At 42.3% G+C, this 25,292-nt stretch overlaps 1 protein-coding gene across 1 annotated transcript; it reads right to left on the minus strand.

Annotated features, from left to right (window-relative positions):
* Positions 1 to 15,487: 15,487 nt before the first annotated feature.
* LOC134469900 (C-C chemokine receptor type 6-like) lies at positions 15,488 to 21,284 on the minus strand. Its single transcript, XM_063223925.1, is given in 4 exon segments — positions 15,488 to 15,968; positions 15,970 to 16,471; positions 20,097 to 20,159; positions 21,281 to 21,284. Coding segments are annotated over 4 exon segments (1,050 nt in total).
* Positions 21,285 to 25,292: the final 4,008 nt, after the last annotated feature.

Below are 25,292 nucleotides of genomic sequence, written 5' to 3' on the forward strand. Positions count from 1 at the left end.
GGCTTTCACAAAATCGCCAAAAACGGGAAAACGACAAGAGACACGGAAAAGCCTATTAATATACGCGATCTCCAAGCCGAGCCGGTCGTTTTAGTGTTTGAACGGTGTCTCTATCTCGAAAGGCCTAGGAGGATATCCATTTTCTATTTTTGCTGCCCCTGCACAAGACCAAGCTATAATAAATAAGAAACAGGACTTAGAGATTACTAGAATCGGGCCTTGCTCTGCAAGGGCCATGCTCTGCATGGTCCTTGCTCCGCAAGCCCGCTTAATAAAATAAGGGCAAGAGTTTGCAAAAATGGACACTGGTGAAAAATGAAAATCTATGAAGAAGCACTTGGACTGTCATTTTAGACCAATAAAATGGAGCCATGGATGGAGACGGACCAACGGTTGACCAGACTAGCCTTGCTATGGTGACTTCAAAGCCCTGTAAGCATTGATCTGGTAAAGTTGTCTTGTTTTGTGACCAGAGTTCCCAGTGATTGGGTGTACCATATCTATGAAATGCTTTTGTATGCTACTGGTTTCAGCAATCAGTCAGGCCGCTATTTCCTCTGACATACAGTAGCTACCAGCAGCGCCAATGACCAAACTGTTGCATCTTATCTCCAGAAACCTGCCCCATTGAGTCATTATAAAAGCACACCTTTAATTGGCTCTGAATCCTGGGAGAATTTGAAATATCAGATGGCCGGCCATCTTTGCTAGACTGGCTGGTGGAACTTTAGCAGTGCCACTGGAAATTTGGCAGCCACATGTGTCAAAATGATGTAAAAAAAAATGCATATTTTGTAATTAAATGTCATTATGCAGCCGGTTCTGTGAACAAAATCATAGTCTTATTGTTTTACATTTTTTTACATTTTTTTGTACAATATTATTTATTTTTGCAATTAAATGCAGTGAAGCTACACTACACTAAAGAATACCAGGTGTTTTACTTTGCAACATTCTCATCGTTAACATTTCTTTGTCAAGGAAATCTGCACTGTCTTCCCCCTTATTAAAGGGTGACTTCTGCCAATTTCGACATGCAGTTGTAATGCTCACACTACCCTGGATTTGTCAGTAGCTGAGTTTTTTTCTTCTTCTTCAGCCTTTTCCGAGATCCTGGTCATTGTAGGGGCAGGTATTTGTTTACATTTCAAAAAACATCTTGATTTATTCCCAATAACATCCAAAAGGTTATGCAACATCAGCAGACAACTAGCAAACAGCAATACCTTTTGGGATAATATTTGGAGTAGGCCTATGTTAAGAAAGTTTTTAATGTAAACAAAGTCTGCCCCCATTAGAATAGCTCAGATCTCGGAAAGGGCTGAGTCGATAACATCACCTTTTCTGACAAGTCAATGGTAGCGTGAACAATACAACAGCACATTGAAATTGACAGAAGTTATCCTTTAAGCTCCCCACCCAAAAACCTAATCGGTAGCCCCTTAATGCACGCCGTACCTTCAATGATAACAGCAAATTTAAAATGATGTGTCTTAATGGGTTAAACTCTGAACTTGCCAATTTGTTGTGTCATGCCATGAATGTGAATGTTACGTAGCCTACATATGAATGTATGAATGTATGTACATATCCTTTTTTTAACTAAATATAACTTGTTTTACATTTGAAGATGAGGCATTAAGAGTAAATATATCTTTTATATGATAAAAACTGAATTGTTTCATTAATGTGTAGCCTACTATCTACCTGCACTTTCATACAGTCCTCAATGTTTTCCAAAACGCCGATTGTCATCCATACTTCCATGATTATAAGCTCACTTTATAATGATGCAATATTTATTTATTTACAAAATACTGGTTTTAAATAAACCATTTTAAAAATAATAGAAAGTTGAGTTACAAGTTTTCTGCCAGACAGGGACAAATAATGTACCGTAGGCTGCTGCCTGGACACATCGATTTCCTTTGGGATCAGTGAAGTTACTTTTACTATTTAGACATTCATTATTTAGTACACTCTTGGCACATTCACTAAAGCTGTAATTGGTAACAAAAGAATATCAGAAGTGTTTTAAACTATAACCAATTATCTTTCCAACAATCTAATTCCGGACACAATGCCAATCAAATGAAAGCCTTGTAAATGGAATACTCTTATTCTATTGGATCTGAATATAGGCTACAACTTACATTTTCCACTTTTTTGTCCTGGAAGTCAAGAGTACAAAGTATAACACTATGGTGTGATGTGCTATGATGTGATGTGAACATATCTGTATGCACTTTATATGGGCAATTCTGAGGCATAGCTGATAAGGCGGTATTGGTTGCTCTCATTATGACTGTAGACTGAAACCGCGCTTCAATAAACCCTGAACTGTTTTCCTTTGTTTCCTTCGTCCACAACTGATAACATTGTTAGTATTCCAGTTTGTTTTGCTCCGGTGTTGTTGTGGAGACAGAATTTGTGTGCTGCTGTTGATGTTTCTTGTAGAACTTTCCCGAACATGTTATGCTTGTTGAAGCATTTGCTCATTTACAGTCTAATTCCATGTAAATTGGATATTGAGAATGACTAGATATGTCTACTTCTATGTCGACTTTAAGACTGATATTTGCAGTGAGACTAGGTTTCTTGCACTACGACCTGTTGACACTTTTGCACATGCAATACTCAGTTTTTGCTATGTTTACTGCAATGTGCAATACTGTGTATTAGGTATTTGTTTACGTCTTCTATCTATGTATCTATGTAAGCTGTCAGACACCTTAATTTCCCTCGGGATTAATAAAAGTACTTTACTCTACTCTACTGTACTGTAATTGTGCATGACCACAATTATTGATAGGTAGGTAGCCTGCAGTCTACCCATGTGGTTACACAGTGAAAGTAGCAAGGCCAGATCCACTTAAACTTGTAACTATGTTTCAGTGCCTTTTGGTTATTGAATTGATATTTATTGATAAATATTGCTCAGTAATGGCTCACTGTTGCAACATGGCCTATGTTTCACATAGGCTACAATGCCATCCATGTCTTTTGTCATTGAAAGCAAAACTGTTGTACCTGAGGACTTTTTGCACAAGCTGGTCTTGCAGATGCACTGCAAAAAGCTACTGCATACTCAGTGCCATATGATTTGAGATGTAAGGAGGGACATTTACAAATGATCCATGCCAGAACGTTTCTCTGAAACGCATGTAAGCACTTTGAAATTGGAAAATAGCTGGTCACAAATTATGTCATTGTTTCACTCACACATTGAGGTCACAGTAGTCATTATGACATATCACAATGACTTGTGTGTGACATTAGTCAGCATTTCCTATTGAATAGCTCCACAGCTTAGTCACCTCTTCCCCACCCCCACACAGCTATGTCTAGACATCAGACATGGATGTAAGAAATAAAGAAATTAAGAACCTGAGAGTGGGTGCTGATTTTTTTTCCAAACCTTTCTTTATTGTAGGTGTTGATTAATGACCGCCCACTGCAAAGATATTAGATGGCAAGTGTGCTTTCGGCGGTGAGGCAATGAGAATGTCTCTGCTTAATCAGCCATGCCACAAGCCTTTTTCTATCAGCTAGATCAGCTACTGTCTGGTGATGCCCGTATGGGCTGAGTGAGTCACGCCCTTCAGCCAGTCCCCTTCTCTGCTTTTATCTCAGCTGTCACCAGGTCCACTCACCTATCACGTGTGGTCAGTGGGAAGATCAGGCTGCAGTCTGTGTACGGCACTTCAGGTTGTCCAGTAAAGGTACAGGTACAGTACATCCGTAAGCCTTCCTGGGATATTAAACCAGGTATACCGGTAACTATCTCCTGTCTGCCTCTGTCCATCCCATGGGTGCAATGTTAGGTGTAGATGGTGAGGACATGTCCATATCCCTTTTAAGATAAACCTAGTTTGTCCCCACCACTCTTTCACCTTCGTAGTGCAAAAATAGTATACCCACCCAGACAATTTGTCATATTAGTGTCCCCACCACTTTCCAAGCCAAATCTACACGACTCCTTCCACTGCCCAGTGTCCGTACTTAGAGGTTGACCTTAGCTGCCGGCCCTGCGATCCACCTTTATCTCTCCCTTTCTCGGTCTGAAACAAACTGTTAAGGAAAATCCTGCATAGTCATCCTGACGGGCTTTGATTTTTGATACAGCATGCTCATGATTATATCTCAAACCAAATATCCTGTCCTCCCTTATTGTGTAAACGGGGGTGTATTACAGGATGTTGCAAAGCCACCTGAGGCATGTGCTGACTCACTACTCACAACATTTTAGGACGACGGTGCCAATGAAGTGTTTGTGTGTGTGTAGGAGGACTGCTGTTGGGGGTTGCAGTTCACTTGGGCTGAGATAATTAAGTTACCAATAGTAGCTGCAATGTGACGTACCAGGAAAGAACATATTGCACAAAGAAAGCTTGATTTTGTTTCATATTCACGTACATGGCAGGCTGCCACAAACCATTTGAGACAGAAATGTAGTATTTTCCAGAAAAAGAATATTGGTTTATAGATGTGTCAAAAGTAGCCTAAAAGTAGAAGGAAATCCATAGTGAACATACATATAACAACAGCAAAGAGGACGATTCTCTGACAACAGTAGGCCTACATGACATTATATTACACAGCTGTTACTCCAGTTATTCCACTGTACCTACTGAGGCAGATAGGCAGGGCCGTAAACAGACATTTTCAAATACAGAGGTTGAATACTGTGTGCTGTACTGCATACTATACATTTAGAATGCGACAAACTCTTCTGTTTGTTTTCATTAATCACTGTCTTGGGAATAAATGGGGAGAGTGTATTAAGACTGCATTTATCATTGTTGATCATATATCGATTTTCATCATAGACACATTGCGGAAAAAATACAGAGGACATGACCTCTGTGTCCTCAATGGTAGTTACGACCAGGCTTATAGGCTGTGTTATTACTAAAAACAACAAAAAATAAAAACGACCACAAATTTGATCCAACCAGCTCAGGATCAGCTGATCGTAAGACCAGGGCCGTAGTAGAGTCACTGTAGTTACTTGGTGAAGTCATCTGTTTTGGAAGAAAACTGTAGCACTCATTATTTTACTTCTTTTACTTTTTACACCTCTGTTTATGCTACAAAACGTTGTCACGCCTATCTCACGCTAAGTAGAGCATGAGTTTCACTTTTGATAATAGTAACACACATATTTTGTTTGTGCACCCTATCGGACAGCAGCTCTTGAGTAGTAGGATATCTAGAGATAAGGCTGTCTTGATAAAACATCGCTAGACAGACACCTCAGCTTTACCAGAAGTGTTTCATAATTGGCCATCCTGAGGCTGTTATCAACCACCAACTGGATCCGTCATCCTGGAGGAAGTACCCTGATTAGTTTCTGGCACTGCTGCTCAATCGCTATATGGCAAAAGGTAATACTCAACTGAGGTGAGCAGCATTGATACTGGTCCTACCAAAACTGAGAGTAGAGTAGCCTACATTACCGCAGAGGAGAATAAAGATACTGAGGGAATTGAGAGAGAAACATACATTGAGTAGAAGTATGTGGTGCTGTGACTTACACCTACTGTACTTTTGAGAAATGACATTCATTGAAGAGTCCTACTCTTAGCACCTCCCTGTGGTAGAAATTTGCCTTTCTCTGATGTATGTCTTGTGGGGCCTTACATTTTTGACTGACACAAGTAGGCTACATAGTAGACTATTCTATGTGTAATGGGAAAGGCTGCGCTCATGTAACCTGACTCTCGCGCAGAGCTGACGTCATCCTGACACACTACCGTAAGGATGTTACACTCACGGCGGATGGTAATCAATTAGTGATAAGGAGAGCTTTTATTCTTTGTTTAGGCTGTGCGACCGTGATGAGTGACACTGGTTGTGTTTGACCATTCGCTTGATCCGATCTGATTCGGTTTGTGCTCCGCGTTGGAAGTGGAGCTGGAGATAACCTCATTGTGTGGAAGGTATGTTGAATCTTTGTGCGCCTATCTGTTTAGCGTGTAAGCGTATGGATCCTAACGTGAGTTGTTTGTGCCAGGGGTAACTCAGCGCTTTCTCGGCTTGTGCTCCGCGTTTGATGTGGAGGTTGAGGACATCTCCCGTTTGTGAAAGGTATGCTCGATGCCTTTGTGTTCATGTATTTTAAGTGTGTAAGCGCACAGCTTCATGCAAATCCTCTGTTTACGGCAGGGGTTGCTCAGGTGGCTACCTCCCCTGTCTCTGGTTTCTCTGCTGCGTGTGGTGGTCGCATTGAGTCGTGGTGCAAAAGCGAGGACTAGGCGTCCGTGACCTAAACCCGATTGACGGTATGTAAAATGGATGTGTTAACTTAAGTTGGTTTTAATTTTCTTTACGCGCATTCAACTAAATCGCACTCACTCCACAGGTTGCGTTGGGGCGGAGCGCTCGTTCTCTACTTTCTGTGCTTTAGCGGCATCATCTGCGGTGGTATGTAATTAATGATGATGATTCCACCGTATGTCTTAAATCATGTTACTTGAAGTAGTAATTTGTTTCCACATTCATAAGTGCCTGACTCCTTGGTCAGTTGGAATCCTCAGTCTACCAGCTAATAACTGTGCCGCTGTTTTGTCTCTGTCCAATCCGTACACGTCTGCTGCTAACTTTTCGCTGCCCACAGCTTTGGGTCAGTGCCCCCCCTGGACGCGGACGTGTGTGTGTGTGTGCGTGTGAATGCGTGCGCGTGTGTGATCGTATCTTTTTGTTTGTTTCCCTTCGTTTATTTGTATTTTGTTTTGTTTGTCTTGTCAACCCAGTGTTTGCCTAAATGCATGGCTTCTGGCTGCGCTTATCTGGGTTTGCGGGGTTAATTTAGCTTGCAGTGCTGTTTTTCTTTTGGGTTTGCATGGTGTGACTTCTTTTGCTTTGCTTGCCGTGCCATTATTTTATTTGCTTTGATTTGCTTTGCAGTGTTATTTTGCTTGCTTGGCTATCTGCCCTATTGTCACAATTTAACCCTGCTTGCATGCCAGGTGAAGCGCATTGGTCCAAGTGGCCTATGTGTTTTTGTTTGTCCCGCTTCATGTGTCATTTTGTCTCTTATTCCAGGAGTGGAGCGGATTCTCAGAAGGGGGGCCGGTTACCTAGTGGCAGACGCCCTCTTGTTGTGGTGTGTTGCACTCTTTACAGTGTGTAGGCTAGTAGGGTAGCTCCCAATTGTGTGTTTTTGTAGTATCACTATAGTCCACGTGTGGCCTCGTGGGCCTGTTACTGAAGAACGCCTCCCTCTGGTGGGTCCCTCCTCCACTCCTGTGAATGTTGTATGTAGGCATCATGTCTGTCTGTGTCGTGGCCTAATTCCCTATTTAATGTCAATAAACTATTAGTTCACTGCATATTCTTTTTCTCTCCTTACCATACCAGGTTTTGATTTGTCTTTAAATAAATTCTATTATGTGAATGGAATTCTGTCTCTGCTCTTTAATTGCAACGAACCTGTGTGCTTAACCTTCTGGTATTACCAAGTGATTGAGGTTTTGGTTGGTTGTTGGGGCTATTCCCCATGGCGTAGTCGACTACTTATTGAACTTTACCCCGCCCCACTACATATGGTAGGCTACTATCTATGTAGGCCTACAGGTAGGGTCACTGTCACCAAGTGCTCCGGTGGTGGATGGCAGAGTGAGTAGGGAGATAGGCGGGAAGGAGAGGAGAGACACAAGGTGAAGAGACACTGTAAGCTGTTGCAGAGGGTCACAGCCTCATACCTCTACCGAGTGAGCCGCAACAAGATTGAAGACACGGCTCTAATGTTGTCAACTGCTGCCCCAGTGTGGTTAAGAAACAGAACTGCACACAAACTGGAAATAATCTTGAAAAGATCAATTGAAACCAGCGGTTCCCGGGCATTTTTCTGCTGGGATTACTTTTTGAAGCCAAGTAGCCTACATTTTCACAACCCCCTCTCATGGTCCAGATGCCAAACATTTTTTGCTGTATTGCTACATTTTAATATAAAAAATAATGGAAAAGTAACAAGCCCCAGTTTGAACCACTGGCCTTAACCATCGAAGACCAAGTCACCACCAAGATCAGAGGGTAGTCTAAAGGCCAAGACCAAGACACGCCAATTGAGACTAGACCGGGTTGAGACGAGACAGACAGATTAAAAAAAAAAACCTCCTTTGCCGATGTTCAAACAACACAAAATACATGCGTTATTGGTGGGCTGCATCAAAAGGTTGCAATGAAAGGCCATGCCAGCAAAATAATAATAATCATAGTTTATGTTTTGGATATGGATATCGATGGCGGCAAATGTCAACCTCAGAGAGTAAAGCCAAGGCAGTTGAGACTGAGATTGAGACGAGACCACAAAACACTGATCTTACCTGTCTCAAGACCAAGACCGGACTCAAGACACACAACTCTAGCTTGAAAAAGAGACAAGGATTTTGAATGATCTTTGACAGTGTTTTTTTTTTTTTTTTTTTTACATTGGATTGTGGGTAGAAAGTTGGTGCAGCCGATTTTTATTTCAGATGTTTCAAAACTTAATTTTGATGAAAAAAAAATAAACCACAAAATAAAATCAAAGAATACTTGAGAGTTGTAGATTTTAGTGAAGAGAAATATTCTGGCTGTATAATAACAGTGGATTCGGTATTGTAATTCCATGCTTTGTTAAGCTCTGATAACCATCTGATGTTTTTCACCTATGATAAACTGAATCAAACATCCCATTCACTGTATAAAAAAGACACTGTGTAGTCACCAGATGAGTCACTATCACATGTGAGGGTTTCCTTGAGAGTCTTGTTGACATACTCAGAGACGAGACTTGTCACATGCTCTGTATCAAGTCAGCAGATGAGATAGAAGCCAAGCTGTTTAAGTATCCATTTTCAGGTTTCTCAGTATTGTGTAAAGAATACATCCAGAAAATCTTAACTTTACATAGTTTACGCACATATCAGAGTTAAACACACACCACAAAGGGTAATGGTGTCAAACCCTGACAGGCAAAGCAATGTCAGTAAATATTTGGCTATTGTGCTCTCTTGTGTGTTGCCAATTGGGGCGTTAAAAAAAGTCAGAGAGTCAGCTAAATTAAGCCCAATTGATTAGAAGGGTAGGTCACTGAAAGATCCTGATTCACCATTTACCATTGGGCTTATGAATGACTTGATTCTAATTCATGTCTTCCTCTCTATACTTCCGCCTCCTTCAAACCAATGATGACCCTCACTTGTAAGACTGGCCCCGAAAGACAAAGTTCAGCACACCCATATGAAAAAGTCTTATTAAAAACGCATATGGATTATATCTGTTCCATAAGAATATTATAAGGGTCATACAAGGCACAAACCCACATACACAAATGAAGAGTTCAGATGCAAAAACCCCTAACTCCATTTCTGAAGACCTGCACTTCTATATTTTTAGAGAACCCCGTTGTTGGTTTGGTTTACATTCATGTACTTGATAATACATATAAATAGTTATATTACATAAATAAAATATATGTTTTGCAATTGTCATAGCTTTATATTAAATAAAAATGAATTAAGATTATTTTCTGAAATGGCACTTAGGGGGTTTTGCATCTGAACTCTTCAAATCTAACTATTTTTTTATTCATTTTCAGTCATATATGCCATACACAATTTATGTTACTAAGGGCTTATATATTTCGTATAAGTAAAAAGATTGGAAAATAGTGCTGTTTTTGGATGAATGCCAATCAGATGTGTGCTGTATTTGTGCCATGTTGTGGAATTACCTCTGGGTCGGACAGGGCTAGCCAGCTACCCACCCTGCTACGGTGATGCCTGCCTGGCTGCTGCCTTCAGTCCCGGCTTTTACGGACCAAGAGTAAGTAGGACATTGTACATCTTATAATATTCAACATCATTACTGTCACGGGATAGAGATGTGAAAGAGAGCGTTGTCCATTCCATGTCATGATGCAATGTCTGACTGTCATCCTACGAAATTTACATGAAAGCTGTAAGTTTAGCTCTACACTTGTTGCCTTTTCAGATCGAAGCGCTGGTGTGATGTTTCCCCGTCGACTGATGAGGGGAGGAAGGCAGCCACGGCACGCGATTGTTCAACATGACAGTCAAGAAAGACAAATAAAAAATCATGAGTGAAGTTCTTCGTCAGGTTGTTTTTTTTTCCGGGAAGCTTATTTAGACTGTCTAGGCCTGTGTTATATACAAATATTACATTTAAAGTCTCATGCTTCATATGAGAAATGTGCAGAATTCATATAAATATTGGTGTCAGAAACTGTTTAAGAAATGTACAAATTAAATAAGGTTTGCATATAATTAAATGTATAAACTTTATAAAATTTATATACGAATATTACATTTCAAGTTGTAAACTTCATATAAACTTAATATAGAAAGTCTGTAAAATCCAACTACGGAACATGTACGGAACATACGTGTGATGGAGTGACCATCACTAGGGTTGTGGGTGTGTTCTGACTAACATGACAACGAGCCTGGCTCTTTGGTGTAGCGGTCAGAGCCCCGGTTTACTACCCCAGAAGGTCTGGGTTCAAGTCCCAGCTGGGCAACTCTACTCCCCTTCGCTACAAATGGTGTCAGAAGTGGGATGGTACCGTGATAGCCTGGGCCAATAGCCGACTGTTGACTGATGTGCGGAGGCAAAATTTGTGGGCGAAGCACATAGGATGGCGTCGCCAGGCTAGTACCGTGAGGCCATCGGAAGCGTACCCATGGTGTGTGAGCCGTAATTCCATGTGAGGGACCCCCAGGATTGGTGACCCCTGTGTGAGGGACCTCAGTGATGGGTGAAGCATTGATGGAGCACACTGGATGGAAGAAGCATGATGAGCAGTTGTGTGAGGGACACCATGAGTGTGTGAAGTGCGCCTCCCAAAGGCGAAGGTAGTGTGATGGAGTGACCATCACTAGGGTTGTGGGTGTGTTCTGACTAACATGCCAACGAGCCTAGCGGTCAGAGCCCCGGTTTACTACCCCAGAAGGTCTGGGTTCAAGTCCCAGCTGGGCAACTCTACTCCCCTTCGCTACAATACGTAAATTGAATAAGTAAGTAAGTAAGTAAGTAAGTAAGTATGCTGTGGAGAGAGTGAGCAGCACCAAGTTCCTTGGAGTGCACATCAGCGACGACCTCTCTTGGACCACCAACACTACATCACTGGCGAAGAAGGCCCATCAGCGTCTCTACTTCCTGCGCAAACTAAAGAAGGCAAGTGCTACACCCTCCATCATGACAACATTCTACAGAGGAACCATAGAGAGCGTCGTGTCCAACTGCATCACAGTGTGGGGAGGAAGCTGCACGGAGAAAAACAGGAAGACACTCCAGCGTGTTGTGAACACAGCGAAGAAGATCATTGGAGTACCACTCCCCTCCCTGCAGGACATTTACACCACACGCCTCACCCGGAAAGCACTGATGATCATCAAAGACACAAGCCACCCTGCACACAAACTGTTCAGCCTCCTGCCCTCTGGAAAGAGGTACAGGCGCCTCCGTTCCCGTACCACCAGGCTGGCGAGCAGCACAATGCACCAAGCGATCAAGATGCTGAACACTCAACCCACTCTCCCTCCACTGTCAGCCTCTAGCCAGCAAGGCCACTGACAACCCCCCCCCCCCCCCATCCCCCACCACCATATCTGCGACTGAACATTCCACCTGCACTACTATACTTGTGACTGAACTTTCAACCTGCACTAACTCAAAACATGCACACACACACACACACACACACAAGCACACTGCACTTTCTGCACTAAACCCAAACATACACACACTGACACACACACACACACACACACACACACACACACACACACACACACGAACACACACACAAGACGCACACCGCACCTTCTACCTGCACTAAACACATACACACACACACACACACACACACACACACACACACACACTGCTGCTGGTGTACTTGACAGACCTTTTTTAATATTTATTTTCTTCAAAATGCTACTACTATTACCATGTCAGAACGCTATAAAGGACTTTTTTTAGGAAAAGCACAAAAGCACAACAAATACCTCTTAATGTATGTCCTCTACAAGTCTTCTGTTGTCCAGTCTTGCACTTTAAATGTCTGTATGAGCACTGTCTATGTCCATACTGTCTTAAGTCCATGTATAAGTAGGCCTACTGTCTATGTCTATACTGTCTATGTCCTTACCTAGATTAGTCTATGTCTGTATGGGAAAGCAAGAAATGTAATTTCAAATTCTTTGTATGACCAGTGCATGTAAAGAAATTGACAATAAAACCTACTTACTTACTTACTTACTTACTTATATAATTCTTTTTCATATGGGCAGGGAGATAAATATTAACTGGTGTGCATTCTTGTTGCTTTGGCAACAAAGCCTCATTGCCTGCGCATTTGCTCTTTGGTCTAATTGCTGAAGGCTTATTTCTTTTATCACCCATTGAGTGCCATACAGACTGTCGGGGGGGAAAATGATCATTCTCGTTGCCCAGGCATGCTGTAAAGGCAGAGATACTGTTGCTCCTTTAGAAAGAATCTCTGGTAAAGGTCTCACCTGAGCAGAAAGAGTTGTCATGAAAACATGTGTGATTATCTAGTAGAGATCCTACTCATGTCCTGAGGACTATGGTCTGCAGGTCCACCTCCAGTGTTCTGTAAAGTAGCCCTTGTGCTTTCCCAACAGGCCAGAGGTGAAGAAGCGTTTTGGATGAAATGCAATATCTTCAAAGTCCAAAATCAATTTCTTGCTTACAACTTAATTCCTCTGGCTAATATGACCAGGATAAATGAGAATCTTCACATAATGAGGTAGGCCTATAGGCNACCTGATTACACAGTAATAAAGAGTCCACCAGAGTCAATTGAAATGTTTTAATACTTGGCCCTACCATGGCACTAACAATAGGCCACTTGTCTGCTATGGAGCTGACCCAAGTTCCATTCCGGCCAGGTTCCTTTGCTGACCCTTCCCCGTCTCTCTCTCCTCACTTGCTTCCTGTCAATCTGCCAGTCTCTTTCTATTGAAAACATGAAACACACCATTCATGTACAATTAGGCTAAAACATAAATGTTGCCATTTCATGCATTTTAGAGTTAGACTAATTAGGCTAATTTACATCATATAGATGAGGGCTAAAAAATAATTTCAAATTGTAAATTTTGCTTTCAATTAACCCTCTATTGCATGGCATTGCCATATGGCAACAAATTCTTTTTTTTTTTTTTTTTAAGTAGAGTATAACAAATATCCACCACTTTTCCCATTGTGAATGAAAATGGGACTTTAATTTTGAAATATTTATCAGTTTGACTTTGAAGACATTACCTTATTAGGAAATCCTGTTTTCCCACCCCTTTTATGTGGATGCGCCACACTATGAAGGTCACGTCATAGTGGGAATCTTTAGTTTTCAAACTTCAAGACATATTTTCATCATAATAAAATTCAACATCAATCTAGGATGAGTAAGCTTTCATTTTTCATCATTTAATCCAAATATAAAGTTATGCTTTCTCTGTAAAAATATAAATAATTTGTTGCCATATGGCAACAACATGCGTACAGTGACACTCCTTCTGTATCCCAATGGGCTCCCATTGAGTTACATAGGGCAGGGCTCCCATTGAGTTACATAGTGCTCTATTTGCACTTAATATAGAATTTTAACTTGAAAAGATGAACTCTTAACATTATGCTATTTGTATACCCCAATTCACAAGTTATATGATATAATATTAACAAATAAGTTAATTTCAGGAGTCACGTGATCGGTTGGACAAGATGGCAGTTTAGTTCAGCTCTCCTCAACCCCTCGTTGGTTTCCCGCATTGGGGAACATCGAAGGGGAAATAATGNGGGCACACCGGATTTACAGTGGTGAGGATGATTCGAACAGGCCCCGGCCCCGCACCCTGATTTTTAAGGTGCTACGCTTCACTACCCACCAACGCGTTATACATTTGTCGTTAGCAGAATGGCAATGACCAAGTCACAGTGCATTAGTTAAGGCCCAGTGTCAGGTCATAGTAGTGTTGTACTGTGGTAGTTAACTTTTCAATGAACACTGTACTTACAGCGTGCCACAGGTGGTACAGCGTGCATTATGGGCTTCAATGAATTTGAGGACAGACCTAGTGATTACTGAAGTATAGTGCAAATTTCTCTTAATCCAGACAGGTTTTATCAAAGCTACACAACAACACAAAACAGTACAAAACAACAAAAAGGCATCACAGAACAATCCAACCAAAAAAATGCAACAAGTCAAACATAGTAACTACCCTGGTATCTGCACACTTCCACACATTGAGACATCTGGCAGCAGGACCATAGCACCACATTCAGAGCCCTATGGTCAACACTACATAGCCTGTTTTAGGGTGGTTGACGTTTAAGGGCGTAACGCCAAAAAAAACCCTTGTTTTTCCAATTCCTGAAAAAAAATGATGGATTTTTTTTTTTAATAGAAAAAAATAAAGCACTTAGTGGTCTGTGGAATTGCGCCTTATTTTTGACATTTTTGGGAAAATGTGTCCTGTATCAATACATTGCATAGGCATGTCACACCGCAGGAAAAAGAAGTCACATTACAGGAAATTCACTGCATTATGGCCATTTTAATCCTTTTGTATACATGCTAACTTGATAATGATATTGTGTTTAATCTTAATATGTGTTTTCATTTATAAAAAAAAAAAAAAATTCCTTCTATAAGAGCAGTCACACCACAGGACACCATAAAATGAACCTAAGCATTGCGTGACAGAAACATTGCAATATGAAGACATATTAAGAGGTTAATAGTCACCTTAAACTTCCACAGCACTCTCCAATAACTGAGGTACTGACTGGTTAGGATCCAGTCTTTAAGACCCTTGTAGTTGGCCTTGCAGCTGCCCATTCACAAACATTGACATACATGTCACCCCACAGGATGCAATTTGTGTTACGAAATTGAACTTGTAGTTAATATTACTGTCTTGAGTTTTTTTCACATTCACATATCTTAATATCAAGTTAATATTTATGCAATCATGCCAAATGCTTCATACATTATTCAAAATGTTGTTGGTTAATTTATATATATATATATATATTATATTCCAGGTTTCATTAATGTTACAGTCACACCGCAGGATATTTGACATATAAACCTTTACATAAATCTTAACAAAAATGTTTCTTCTCATCTAAGACTAATATGAAACGTAATGTACCACATCTTCTTTCATTGACATTTGTTTTTTAAAGGAAAAATAACCGTTTTGTAGATTTTTAACCAATGTTACGAAAAAACAAGCCGTCATGTCTCCCACCCTTTAACTAACTGCAACACACTTTTAGTGTAGTAGTAACAAAGCCAAAGGCATTAATTCAGAGTTTAAATTGTGATTACACACAGCTGCTATCACATTTCTGGTTCTCTATCATTCACATGCCAGAGGGGTGCTCAGTAGTCAATAACCGGTGACCAGCACTGGCACAAATTGCCGAGACTCAAAGGTGATATACCTCACATAGTGAAAGACGACGGATTTTCACTTTGGTGGCCCTCTGGTGCCTGGAACCTTGACACCACCGGGATGTAGAGATCCTCCGTCTGCCTCGAAGTGGTGTTGTTGTTGATGTAACTCTTCCCCTTGCACCACAGGTCCTTGATAATCCCCTTGAAGTGGCCCCTGAACTTCACCCCGACGAAGGCGTAGAGGAAGGGGTTGAGGCAGCAGTGGAGGTAGGCCACGCTCTGCATCACTGCCACGGTGGCCACCCTGATCTGCTCCGCGTAGCAGGACCTCTCCTTGAACATGTTGGCGGTGTGGGCCAGCAGGGCCACGTTGTAGGGCAGGTGGCAGGCGATGAAGACCAGCACCACGGCCAGCACCACCCTGATGGCCTTGTGCCGGCCCAGGTTCTTGGCTCGTAGCAGCGTGACCATGATGCTCGAGTAGCAGAAGCCCATGACCAGCAGCGGCAGGAAGAAGCCCACGGATATCCAGCACCTTCATCAGCTTGGCGGTGTCTGTGTTGTTGCTGCTAAATTTAAAGCTGCACAGGGTTTCTCCGTCCTCCTTGTAGCAGTCGTTGTACATGAAGGTGGGCATGGACAGGCCGACCGCCAGTGCCCAGATGGCGAGGCAGGCGAGTCGGCTGTACACAAGCCCGTAGGGCCATTGGCCGAAGGACTTTCTGGCCTGCACTATGGCCACGTAGCAGTCGCCGCTGATGCAGGCCAGGAGCAGCGTGCTACTGTAGAGGTTGATGCTGTAGGTGCCTCTCAGAAGCTTGCAGGCAGCGGTGCCCATGGGCCAATGGTTATGCTCGTTGTAGATGATCATGGGCAGGGCCACCACAAACATGAGGTCCGCGAGAGTCACGTTGATGAGGTACACGTCAGTCATGGACTTGGCTTTCTTGTAGAACGCATAGGTGACAATGACCAGCATGTTGCCCAGAAGACCGACGATACAGATGAGGGAGTACATATAGGTCTGTATGGTAATCGCCTTATCGCGGAATTTGTGAATGTCACAAGTATCATTATCATAATCATATGCTTCATATGTATTAGAACATGGAGCACTGTCATTTGTGGACATTGGAACACTGGAATTGTGATCATAGTCATCATAGCCATAGTCATAGTCATCCGTCTGAAAGAAAAGTGCAGCATTTCAGCAACATTCTCAAAGAACATGGTCAAGATTATTCTTGAGTAATCTAATCTCATGTCATATGTGTAGTCTGGAAAAGGTTTTCTACTGAAAAGGCTGCGACATAAACAGATAAGGATAATGCAAACCAAACCAAAACCAAAGTTCCTATCTCCACTTTGTATTATTAAGGTCATAGGCCTATTACTCAGAAACAGAAACTTACCTGACTCTGTTTTATAGGCTAAATGTGTCCTTTCACAATTTATTTTATTTCATTGTGGAATGGTGCTTTTATCAATCATAGCATAATGAATCTATATAGGCTACTCTTCTTGTGTTTACAATATTGTGGAATAAATATAATCTTTCTATATCAATATAAATGGCTGTAATCTGAATGTACGATACACAAATTATAAATTAGTAGATCAGATACTTACCAGATCATTGATATCCATCTGTACAGCAAAGAAGTGTGTACAGATGGATGTGCTCAGGGGCATCTGCTCTTGGCGGTTCGGCTGTGGTCCCATTTATATGTGCTGCTGCTGCGTCATGCCCCATTTCCCGCCCACATACCTGTGTGGGTGGGTGTGTTTGTGTATGTGTGTGTGTGTGTGTGTGTGGTCCTTGATAAGACTGTCGTGTTATGAATTACCAGTGAGTCCAGCTCGTAATTAACATGGCTTTATTGAATAACAGACTCGTATTCAACCCCGGGCCAATAACCCCTGGCCCCGGAACTGGACCGTAAACCCCGCCCCAGTAATGATGTCATAACAGATAAGAAACAATCCACCACATCTCTCCTTCCTAGAGCCAACCAGGTAGACTGCTGGTTGACTCACCAGACCTTGGAGGTTTATTCTGCCTCCTTTGCTGGAAGGTCTGTTCCCTGTCTAAACCTGAACTTCACATATTGTGAATTAAACATGTAATGAATTTAAACAAAACAAATGTAACTATTAAAACTATGAACTAAGTCAATACTTGAACAGACAAGTAAACACATTTATTTTACTCTTGTCCCCCATTCCCCCTTTTTTTTTTTTTTTCTCCCCAGGCCAGTGTCTGTATAGGCCTATGCCATTACAAATCCAACCTCGTAGGTCGCACTATGACCCTGCCAGACCTCGTCCTCGGAGTAGCAGGGTTGCGCTCTGCTCCAGGCTGGATGGAGAGGGTAGCTCCGGCGCCCCTCTGCTGTCCTCCTCTCCCAATTCCTGCATGGGAATCAGGTGATGCCGGTTGCGCCGCACTGTCCCATGGGGTGCGTCCACGAGATAGGAACGTGGAGTAGTGTGGCTGCTGATCACCGTACCAGATGCTCTCTGGTCCGTCATCCACACTTCTTGTCCAGGTGAAAGGTCACCGAGGGGTCGAGCACGGTGACGCCTGTTGTAGTAGTGTGCATCCAAAGCGTGCTTCGCTTTTTCCTTCTGAATCACTGCGCTGCTGTCAGGGAGTGCAGGATCCAGCAGTGTAGGAAGTGTAGGTACAGTAGTGCGCAGCCTTCGCCCCATTAAGAGCTGAGCAGGACTGTATCCGTTGTGTAGTGGTGTCGTTCTGTATGAAAGCAGGGCTAGATAGGGGTCGACAGCCTTTTTGAGGAGTTCCTTGACTGTCTTGACGGCGCGCTCAGCCTCCCCATTACTCTGGGGGAATTTCGGACTGCTTGTGATGTGGCGAAAATCGTAAGACACTGCAAACTCCGCAAATGCTGCCCCCGAAAACTGCGGGCCGTTGTCTATCATCAACGCTTCTGGAATGCCGTGCATATTCGGCATTTTAGGATGAATGATGTTCCTGGGTCTCCCCTGGGGAGGGGGGAAATGTTATGTCTGCTCTGTTGCCTGTGCTGATATTTCATATTTCCTGATGTTACTTGAAGACGACATAATAACATTTGTGCAGGGCATGCTGGGATGCGAGTTCAGTGAAATAAACATCTGGTATGGCTAGACTTTGACAGCTCTGTGTGTAGCGTATTGTTTACAGTTTTATTGTACATAACACTGGGGGGAAAATCTTAATTTTATGCAGCCCATGGGATCATTTCAAATGTGTATTACACAGTTGGCCCACAGTCACATACACCATTAACGTATGTCGTAACAAGACTTGAACATGAAATTTGGTTGTCAGAGGAATATGAGTGGGCCCAGGCTAATGAAACAGCTCATTCATATGTAACACAATATGAACTACCGTGCATGATGATGGAGAAGAGTGTATGTAACATTTTAAAACACTACCCCTGTAGACCTAAATTAGCTGTTACCAGAATGGCAATGACCAAGTCGTTACATATTAGGCCTACTTAAAGGTGCGCTGTGTAGGATGTTGGCTAGAGTATTGCAACTATGCTGCTCATTGAAACAGTGCTGACCATTGCCAAATTAGATCTTTTCATTATTAATTACTAAATACTGTAATAGGTCTAAAGTGATATTTAATAGTATGACCAAAGTACAGTAAGTTTGCAGCTAAAATTTCTATTTCTGGAAATTCAAAATGGCGGTCATAACAAATAGCCTACTTTGAATTTCATGGTGGTGGTAAGTATTCATTAAAAAGGTCGCCTAACATCTGTTAATGGGCAGCAGTAGTATTAGTATTACTCTGGAAATAATACTAAAAATATTACACACAAAACAACACAGGGGCAGTTGTGGCTGAGTGGTTAGAGCACTGGGTTGGCAACCCAAGGGTTCCCGGTTCAATGCCCGACCGAACCACGGCTGAAGTGCCCTTGAGCAAGGCACCTAACCCCCACACTGCTCCCCAGGCGCCGCTCAGCAGGCAGCCCACTGCTATGGAATACTAGTGTGTGTACTTCATGTGATTCACTAGTCCAAATGGGATAAATGCAGAGAAGGAATTTCCCCTAGGGGACCAAAATTGGCTCCAATCCTAATTGGCTTCATTTAATATTACACAAAAAGAAATATTTAGTTTGGCCTAACTTTATTTCAGATTTTGATTTTGGCATTTTGTCTTAATACTCCTGGCTTAGATCCTTCAAAACCCACTTGTAAATACTGTATTTTGAGTTGTGCTTATAGTCCAGATGTGTGCCATTCTAAAATACAAATAGAAAACAGTTTTGCGATGTCAAATCTGAGACCGATTTGGATATGCTGCCAGTTCGATTTTTTCCTGTAAAAATAGGTATGTTTTGCTTACACACATAACTTACATAGCCAAATTCAAAACCCACTTGAATATCCACATTTTAGTTTAATTGATAGGTGAACATAGGCCAACACCTTGCAGAAATAATCCAGCATGATTTGACTCAATGTAACCACTGTGGGGAACGGATAGCCTTTGCTTATTTTGGCAGCAAGAGCAGTTCTGCTTCCACTGAACTGTTTTTTTTTCACGAGAACTGGGTAGCCTACCCACTATGAGACGCCGCAGTGGGTTCTGTGAGGTGTCCTTAGCTCGTTCATTTATTGTGGTCCCAGTTTTCCACTGTATCCGCATTGGTTACATGACTTATTACCCTATTCACGTTAGTTTTTTCTGCTACAGTTGCCGTTACGCTTAGTTTTATTTAGCTGCAAGTCATGGGTTGAAATGTTGGGTTACTGCCGCCCCATATCCATTCCTGGTCATGGATCAGCGTAAAGTTATGTTTTGTGTCTGTCCTTTTTATTTTGTCGTTCTCCTCTTGAGTTTTGTCTTTGTCTTTGTCTTACCTAGGCCTATTTTGTCCTTGTCTATGTCTGTCCATGTAATGTTTTGTCTTGTCACTGAGGGGATGCTTGATGACAGTCTTGGTTTTAATTAGGCCTATTTCTACTTTTTTGAGGATTCCACTACTGATAATCTACCATTATTTTACACTACCACCATAGTTACACTCGGGTTGCTGCGGGGACTCAGTTAGGTCTAGTATTATTTTGCCTTCTCATAGAACCATTTGATCATGTCAATGGTTGACCTTTCCGTACTTGTATGGAATGTTGGTGGCTTAAATGCACCACACAAGCGCTCCAGTCTCTTGTCAGTGCTACGGCGTCGGAAAATCGATATCGGCCTCTTGCAAGAAACACACTTGTTGAGCAACGACTCCAACCGTCTAGCAAATAAGTTTTACCATGTAATTGCATCTTCATCTTATCAAACGAAAACGAGGGGAGTGGCGGTTGTTAAGCCTTGTCTTGAATGTCTTCCCATAAAGGTAGGCCTACTGGCAGTCGAAACCGATAGGCCTACGGAAGGGAGACTGGTCATTGTTAAATCCGAACTACATGGGCGGAAATTAGCCATAGCCTCTGTTTATGCTCCAAATAAATTTGAAAGTGAAAGCCCATTGGGAAACTCCAACTCCCATTGTCATTGTGACACAGCACACAAGTGAACACTGCACACAACGAAATTGCATTTATGCCTCACCTGTGCAAGGGGGCAGCCCTCAGTGGCGCCCCATGGGGAGCAGTGCGGTGGGACGGTACCATGCTCAGGGTACCTCAGTCATGGAGGAGGATGGGGGAGATCACTGGTTAATTACTTCCCCCACCAACCTGGCGGGTTGGGAGTCGAACTGGCAACCTTTGCGATACAAGTCTGACGCCCTAACCACTTACCCAAGACTGCCCTGCTCACCCATGACTGCCCTGCTCACCCATGACTTCCCTGCTCACCCATGACTGCCCTTTGTTGAATTTGATAAATTCTTCTATTATTCATTAACCACCTCTATGTTAGCCTAGATCTGACTTCATGAATAAAGACCTGGGCAAATATAGCCCATAAAATTCAATAGGCTCATACTTTCTCATGATGTAAGCCAACAGTAGACAAGTTGTGTTTGGATACACAGGCTATACCGCAATGTATGCTATAAGATGCATACCAGTTTCTGCGGCACTCTGGGCTGTTGGGATACTTTCTCGGCGGTGCAACATCAATTATAACTCCGAAGTGTGCGTGTGCACGCGCACACTTTTGTGTAGGCTGTAGCCAGAGTAGTCTACGCCTACTGTTGCGTAGGCCTATGTGTGTATTTTTTTTAAATTATTTGTTGGTCTTCAAAGGTAGGCCTAGTGTTTATTTGCATACTTTTTGCACACAATTTATCAAACAAATTATGAGATACAAATTTGGAATTGGTTATATCTGCTAAAACAGTAGGCCTATCATCATTATGGCTGCCATTTTTTTTCAGTTGGCCACCAAAAAGACCCAAAAAAGCACATATTGCGACAAACAATAGGGATTCATTGTACATATGACAAATGAACTTTGAAGACTGGAGCTAACAAATTGCATACAACCTGACATGACCTGACATTACATGTTACCTTTAAGCATCTTAAAAACACTTGCACATGGCCTACTTAGATGAATAGCCTATAACTCTTCCAGAGTAGGCCTACCACTCTTTCTTTCACAGAGTACTTTACACATATTTTCCTACTTAGGGGAGAACGCGGTGGGTTGTCACATTTTTTACTTGCATCTAATTTCAGGAAAAACAGTATATTGCAAGGGAACCATTTCTACACAGGTGTGATGCTACATCTGTCAGGTAGGCCTATATTTGTATAGTTAATGCATTCTCTTCAAAAGATATGGGCTCTCAAAGGCACCATGTGCAACCCCTGTTGCGGGGTTGGTTGTCACCCTATGGAATTGGTTGTCACAATGGTATTCTAATGGGGGGAAATGGACAATTTCAACATTAAATAAAAATGATACATTTCCAATTTCAATTGAATGTGGATCTAACCCTCATGCATACAGAATCATTAAATGGTCCATTTGCTGCTTCTTACACTCTAGAACTTTAAAAATGCAAATAGGCCTATTTCACACACAAACTGAATATAAAACATCTCATGCCCCACATACAATGACAACCAACCCCGGTAGCCGTGTGACAACCAACCCCAACTCTTTCGGAGTCTGGTTCCCACATGGATTGCCTTAGCTAAGAATAAATTAAACAAAATGGTAGCTTACTCTTTATACTTTCAAATGGCATACTGATCTTGATGCCAGCCCATAGTGCAATGAATAAAAAGGAAAACATTAGACCTCTGAAAATGGTCATTTTTTCATGTGAAAAACACATTATGTTGTCTCACCTCAAGGATATTATGTTTTTACCTCCAATATCAACGTAGATGTCCTGTGACATTAATTACAAACATTCAAGTTTCAACTGTTTTGATCAGCGACCTAGAGAGGCTAAGATATGATGAGTTTGACAACCAGAACTTGTGACAACCAACCCCATTCTCCTCTACTACCAATTAGACCACTCTATTGCTCTAATATCAAATTCTGGGTCGTATAACCAGATACCACGAACCCCCTCCCCCAAAATAATGTCCAGCAATAGCAAGCATTGGACTTACTACCAGTCCAGTCACACATTTACTGAATGATTTTAAGACAGTGTGCTGTGTATTTTTTTAAGTAACCTGTGATAATGTAAAACAAAACAAAAAAACACCACTTAGCACCCTGTGCACTTGGTATCTGCTAGTGATTGAGTGATGACTATTATGTCCTTGATTTTAAGTCGCTTTGGTTAAAAAAAAATCTGCCAAATGCAATGTAATTTAATGTAGGCCTAATAATGTGCAGTGTGGACATTCTCATTTTTGAGTCCTGTATGGGTTGAGTGCAGTGCACAGGGCAAAGTCATGTTGCACAGTCACACTACATGTGCAACGGTGAAATTGTGACTGCATTACTTTGGTTGTACTTTCATCACATAAATATGATTTTAACGTTTCACTATTCAGTCACTCTAATCTGTGTGCTTTCTCCTCTGCTAGGAGGACTGTTCATGTTAGTGTAAATAAATAAATATGACTTTGGCGTCACTTAAGTCAGGTTAGCCGTGGCCTAGTAGTAAAGGAGATAGGCTTCAGATCAGAGGGCTGCAGGTTTGAATCCCACACTTCCACTCTCTGTCTCACTCCATGGCTGAGGTGCCCTTGAGCAAACCCTAAACCTGCACTGCTCAGGAGTTGTAACCAATACCCTGCACTTGAAAACAAAACAAATTGTGATTTGTTTTGGATAAAAGCGTCAGCTAAATACAGCGTGTATACTGTATATGATGTAAGTGTAGTGTAGTCAGAGCGGTGGATACTGGCTGCAGAGCTCCACCTAGTGGTGGATGCAGTAGTGTCATCACCACTTGAGCCTCGAGACATTTTCTTAGTCACCTTCTGGGCATAGGTTCTCAACCAAATATGGTCGCCTGAAATGTCTAGTTAAAGAATACTGAGAAATGTTACTATTGACTATAACAACTAATTAAAATTATGAGCAATCTTATATCTTTTCAGAAATATCTAGGTTTAATAGCCTATAAGTTACCTGCAGGGGGCCCAAAATTCGAATCTCTCATGGGGCCCAACATTTCTGGTGGCGCCCCTTCCCTACCTGACCTATTTTACTATACTCCCAGCTGTCCCAGGCCCAGGGAGATGTGGGGGGGGGGGGGGGGCATAATTGGGTCCTCATTACATTCAATATAAGGTAGGGGGCCCCTTTCAGGTGATTTTGTCCTAGGCCCAGCCAAAGCTATCAGCGGCCTTACACACACACGCACGGATGCACGGACACACGCACGCACACACGCACACACACACACACACACACACACACACACACACACACACACACACACACACACACACACACACACANACAGCATCCCAAGTGTCCCAACAAGTGTAAGTCTTTCCCAAGCATCCAGTTTGTCTCCTCCATCAAGTTATTCATGTCAGTTTCCACAGTTGACGGTCCTATGATGGTCATTCACAGCGTTGGTCATCATATTTAAACCTACCATTACTTCCTCATCTAGTTGTGTCTGTTTGAAATGCCACAAGCTGCGTGTATCTGTGCAGCACACATTTGCACTACACAATCACAATACATTATGTAATTTTGCAGTGCGCATGCATTCTCAGTCTGCCTTTTCACAGCCTGCGCCATCACAAACAAGCCCGTTGACACGCATGGATCATCACAGACCGGTAATGAAGTGGGTAAGACAGAAGTAAATGTCGTGCTGTCCAGTGCTTGAAGTGGAAAAAAAAGAAGTGCAGGAACCCTAACTGTCCGATTATATCAGCCAAAAATAAGTGAAGGAACCCTCTCCACTTATAAAATGTGGCGCACAAGATTAGTGCAGGAACTCTGATGATGAAAATTAAGAGTCCCCCTGAGTCTCTCCCTCCCCCACTTCAAGCACTGGTGCTGTCAGCAGATACGTAAATGTCAAAGTGACAAATTCACTTTGGCTCATGACACAGCACACCACAGCATACCTTGCAAACAACAAAACTGCCTCACCTGTGCAAGGGGCAAGCTGAGCTCAACATGCACAGTAAAGGAGCAACCAGTGAGGAGGGATGGTAGCATGCTCAGGGACAGGGTATCTCTAGCACGGAGGAGCACAGAGAGGAGCAAGGGAGATAGTGCTGTCTATTCACTCCCGCCATACACCTGGTGGTGGTGTTGGGAATTCAACTGGCAACCCTTGGGCCCAGCACCCTAACCACTTGTTCACGAGTTCAGTTCACACTTGTGTGCTTGATGTATTTTGAATTAGGTCCCCAGGAATACTAGCAAAGTGTGATGGCACAAGCTAGCTTTTACTTTAGTAAAATAAAATAAAATAAAGTT

This window comes from Engraulis encrasicolus, chromosome 19 (genome assembly GCF_034702125.1).
Source record: "Engraulis encrasicolus isolate BLACKSEA-1 chromosome 19, IST_EnEncr_1.0, whole genome shotgun sequence".
In the NCBI taxonomy this organism is placed as follows: domain Eukaryota; kingdom Metazoa; phylum Chordata; class Actinopteri; order Clupeiformes; family Engraulidae; genus Engraulis; species Engraulis encrasicolus.